Raw genomic sequence first — 5,000 nt, forward strand, 5'->3', positions numbered from 1 at the left:
CTCCTTCCACCTCCCCCCCTGTCCTCCCTCCATCCAGGGGTGAGACAGGATCTCCTCCAGAGTCGGTCTCTCCTCGGGACGGTACGACAGGCACCAGCGAATCAGAGACTGGCATTCTGGGAAGAAAATACATTGATTTGAGGCTCTGGTTAAACGTCTGGGCATTTCAGCCAATCAGGTTGCACAGTGGTCAGAGAAGTGGGCGGAGCCTCTGCTCACCTTTAGAGACCCGTCTGGTGAAGATGGGCGTCGCCCTGACGATCTCCTGGTCGCGCTCAAACGGGATGTCGCCGCACACCATGTCGAAGAGCAGAACGCCCAGAGACCAGACGGTGAGAGAGACCGCCTCGTAGGACTGAGACAGGATCCACTCGGGGGGGCTGTAGACCCGAGTGCCTGAGGAGGGAGGAGAGACGAGGAGACGAGGAGACGAGGAGGAGAGTTATCAACACAGTCTGAGGACTTTCACTCATTTTCATAATCAATAACCTTCCTGTTATAGTTTCATCTCTAAAATGTCTCAAACATCTCTGTGAGTCTTCAAATGCAACGGTCCAAAGTCAAACTACAGGAAGTCCCTCCCATGATTCAAACCATGAAGCTTTATTGACAGCGGTTCTCTGTACCTTCAAACTCGCTGTACGCCGTCTCTTTAAGAGGAGCTCCGGATCCAAAGTCGATGACCTTCACCTCCAGCGTCCTCGTGTCCACCACGATGTTCTCGTCCTTGATGTCTCTGTGCACGACGCCGTGAGCGTGAAGGAACCGCAGAGCCTCCACCACCTGACGGAAGAACCTGAGGGGAACACAACGGAACAGAGAACTTTAACTACAGAACCACAGAGTAGAACAGGAGAGAGTAGAACAGGAGAGAGGAGAACAGGAGAGAGTAGAACAGGAGAGGGTAGAACAGGAGAGAGGAGAACAGGAGAGAGTAGAACAGGAGAGAGGAGAACAGGAGAGAGTAGAACAGGAGAGAGGAGAACAGAGGTAGAACAGGAGAGAGGAGAACAGGAGAGAGGAGAACAGGAGAGGGTAGAACAGGAGAGGGTAGAACAGGAGAGGGTAGAACAGGAGAGGGTAGAACAGGAGAGGTAGAACAGGAGAGAGGAGAACAGGAGAGGGTAGAACAGGAGAGGGTAGAACAGGAGAGGGTAGAACAGGAGAGGGTAGAACAGGAGAGAGGAGAACAGGAGAGGGTAGAACAGGAGAGGGTAGAACAGGAGAGAGGAGAACAGGAGAGGGTAGAACAGGAGAAGAACAGGAGAGAGGAGAACAGGAGAGAGGAGAACAGGAGAGAGGAGAACAGGAGAGGGTAGAACAGGAGAGAGGAGAACAGGAGAGAGGAGAACAGGAGAGGTAGAACAGGAGAGAGGAGAACAGGAGAGAGGAGAACAGGAGAGGGTAGAACAGGAGAGAGGAGAACAGGAGAGGTAGAACAGGAGAGGGTAGAACAGGAGAGGTAGAACAGGAGAGGGTAGAACAGGAGAGAGTAGAACAGGAGAGAGTAGAAGAGAGGAGAGGGTAGAACAGGAGAGAGAACAGGAGAACAGGAGAGAGAAACAGGAGAGAGGAACAGGAGAGGTAGAACAGGAGAGGAGAGGTAGAACAGGAGAGAGGAGAACAGGAGAGGTAGAACAGGAGAGAGGTAGAACAGGAGAGGTAGAACAGGAGAGGGTAGAACAGGAGAGAGTAGAACAGGAGAGAGGAGAACAGGAGAGGTAGAACAGGAGAGAGTAGAACAGGAGAGAGTAGAACAGGAGAGAGGAGAACAGGAGAGGGTAGAACCTGAGTGCGAGGCGTTCCGTCAGCGCTCCTCTCTCGGTGATGAAGTCAAACAGATCCTGGCACAGCGGCGGGCGCTCTAGAACCAGCAGGAAGCCCCGCCCCTCCACCTCGAACCAGTCCAGCATATGGACCACCCCCCCGTGACCTCCGACCTCCGACAGCCGCTGCAGCAGAGCGATCTCCATGGGAACGGGACTGACCTCACCGGGCTGAGAGGGTCACAGAGGAATACTTTATAAACACAGTTATGTGTATAAATACACACAGTTAATATGTATAAATACACACAGTTAATATGTATAAATACACACAGTTAATATGTATAAATACACACAGTTAATATGTATAAATACACAGTTAATATGTATAAATACACAGTTAATATGTATAAATACACACAGTTAATATGTATAAATACACAGTTAATATGTATAAATACACAGTTAATATGTATAAATACACACAGTTAATATGTATAAATACACACAGTTAATATGTATAAATACACACAGTTAATATGTATAAATACACACAGTTAATATGTATAAATACACACAGTTAATATGTATAAATACACAGTTAATATGTATAAATACACACAGTTAATATGTATAAATACACACAGTTAATATGTATAAATATATAGTTATATAGCCTTTCATTTAAAACTTTGTAATGGTATTAAAACCATTATTTTCATTATTAATTAAACTATTGATTATGTCTCACTGTATCAGACCAACAGTTTGTTTACTTTCATGTATACCCCAAAAAAACCACAATAATTGTTTGATATACTTGCTTGAAAAGCTATTTTTTTATTGACTAAACAACTCTTTAAAGTGTAATCAGTGAGTTGTTGACGGGCTGTAAACTTAGAATACATAAAGTAACTGAAGTAAAGATGTTAATAACATCACAATAACACGTCATGGAGGTGGGTTTGCCCTCTCCACCGCCTGCAGGTGTGTTCCAGGTGGTTTATGTGGTGGGGGGTGTCCCAGTTAAAGTTCTGATGAATAAGAAGTAAGTTCGTCACTGAGGGGAAATCCTGCTGTCATCTACTGACCCGTGACATCACAGGGGGCCGGCCCCGCCCACGTCTGTAGTTCACCTGTCAGTCCAGCAGAGGGCAGAACTGACCCGAGGTCTGTTTACACCTCATCCATGAACCTGATCAGTGGATCAATAGAACCGATGGAGTGACTTTAGAGCCCAACTCCAGCTGTTCTCAGATCTGACCAGTAATCAGTAATCACTCACCAGTCTGGCCCACTGCTGAACTCTGTCTCTGGAAATCTGTTTGACGGCAACCTGGAGGGACAAAAAGGACGGAAGACGAGTTTATATCAATCAAACAAAATGTATTAATGAGCTCTTATGATTCAATGGACAGAAATAAAAAACTAAACGTGAAGAACGTGAAGAACGTGAAGAACAGTCTGAATGTTGGTCGTCTGACCTGCAGTCCATCAGAGAGCCTCTGGCCTGAAAACACGGAACCGAAACCTCCACTGCCAAGCAGAGAACCACAGTGATACTGACTGCAGAACGGTTCCTTTCCTGGAGAGAGAACACAACATCAGAACGGTTACTTCACTAGAGAGAGAACCCTACATTAGAACGGTTACTTCACTAGAGAGAGAACCCTACATTAGAACGGTTACTTCACTAGAGAGAGAACCCTACATTAGAACGGTTACTTCACTAGAGAGAGAACCCTACATTAGAACGGTTCCCTCACTAGAGAGAGAACCCTACATTAGAACGGTTCCCTCACTAGAGAGAGAACCCTACATTAGAACGGTTACTTCACTAGAGAGAGAACCCTACATTAGAACGGTACATTAGAACGGTTCCCTCACTAGAGAGAGAACCCTACATTAGAACGGTTACTTCACTAGAGAGAGAACCCTACATTAGAACGGTTACTTCACTAGAGAGAGAACCCTACATTAGAACGGTTACTTCACTAGAGAGAGAACCCTACATTAGAACGGTTACTTCACTAGAGAGAGAACCCTACATCAGAACGGTTACTTCACTAGAGAGAGAACCCTACATCAGAACGGTTACTTCACTAGAGAGAGAACCCTACATTAGAACGGTTCCTTCACTAGAGAGAGAACCCTACATTAGAACGGTTACTTCACTAGAGAGAGAACCCAACATTAGAACGGTTACTTCACTAGAGAGAGAACCCAAGATCAGAATGGTTCCCTCACTAGAGAGAGAACCCTACATTAGAACGGTTCCCTCACTAGAGAGAGAACCCTACATTAGAACGGTTCCCTCACTAGAGAGAGAACCCTACATTAGAACGGTTACTTCACTAGAGAGAGAACCCAACATTAGAACGGTTACTTCACTAGAGAGAGAACCCTACATTAGAACGGTTCCCTCACTAGAGAGAGAACCCTACATATTAAGGGTTCCTTCACTAGTTCTCTGAGCTGTTGTGACACCTGATCTCTGGAGATCAATAAAGTTTGATCTGATCTTCTTAAAGGTGCCTGAAGAGTCGACACCTTCACTGTGTGTGTGTGTGTGTGTGTGTTACTGTGTGTGTGTGTGTGTTACTGTGTGTGTGTGTACTGTGTGTGTGTGTGTGTGTGTGTGTGTGTGTGTGTGTACTGTGTGTGTGTGTGTGTGTGTGTGTGTGTGTGTGTGTGTGTGTGTGTGTGTGTGTGTGTGTGTAAACACAACCTGTGATTAAACGTAACTAAAGTAACGTAACTAACGTGTGTGTTAACGTAACAACCTGGATTAAACGTAACTAAAGTAACGTAACTAACGTAAGTAACGTAAGTAGCGTAAGTAACGTAACTAAAGTAACGTAAGTAACGTAACTAAAGTAGCGTAAGTAACTAACGTAACTAACGTAACTAGCGTAAGTAACTAACGTAACGTAGTAGCGTAGTAACGTAACGTAACGTAACGTAGCGTAGTAACGTAGTAGCGTAGCGTAGGGTTCGTACCGTGCTTTCTCTCCTCCTCCTCACGCAGCTCGGCTCTCTTCTCCAGCATGCTGAGAGCGGCTCAGACGGTGACAGAGTCCATCCGGTGCCCGGTTAGATTCCCCCGGTAGTCCCGGTAGTCCCGGTAGTCTCGTTAGTCCCGGTAGTCCCGTTAGTCTCGTTAGTCCCGGTAGTCTCGTTAGTCCCGGTAGTCTCGTTAGTCTCGTTAGTCTCGTTAGGCCGATAAGGACCTTC

The 5,000-nt window shown here is 46.1% G+C and overlaps 1 protein-coding gene across 1 annotated transcript in view; it reads right to left on the minus strand.

Moving 5' to 3' along the window:
* Positions 1-5,000, minus strand: part of pim2 (Pim-2 proto-oncogene, serine/threonine kinase) — a 6,041-nt gene that overhangs the window by 1,030 nt on the left and 11 nt on the right. Inside the window, exons 1-7 of the mRNA XM_054609930.1 lie at positions 4,767-5,000; positions 3,251-3,351; positions 3,052-3,102; positions 1,789-1,997; positions 627-796; positions 220-396; positions 1-116 (exon numbers count right to left, since the gene is read on the minus strand). The exon at positions 1-116 is cut by the window's left edge and continues 1,030 nt beyond it; the exon at positions 4,767-5,000 is cut by the window's right edge and continues 11 nt beyond it. Of these exons, the coding sequence (XP_054465905.1) occupies positions 1-116; positions 220-396; positions 627-796; positions 1,789-1,997; positions 3,052-3,102; positions 3,251-3,351; positions 4,767-4,815 (873 nt within the window). The 5' untranslated portion in view covers positions 4,816-5,000. The remainder of the gene's footprint in view (positions 117-219; positions 397-626; positions 797-1,788; positions 1,998-3,051; positions 3,103-3,250; positions 3,352-4,766) is intronic.

The sequence above is a fragment of the Anoplopoma fimbria genome, chromosome 12, assembly GCF_027596085.1.
Source record: "Anoplopoma fimbria isolate UVic2021 breed Golden Eagle Sablefish chromosome 12, Afim_UVic_2022, whole genome shotgun sequence".
In the NCBI taxonomy this organism is placed as follows: domain Eukaryota; kingdom Metazoa; phylum Chordata; class Actinopteri; order Perciformes; family Anoplopomatidae; genus Anoplopoma; species Anoplopoma fimbria.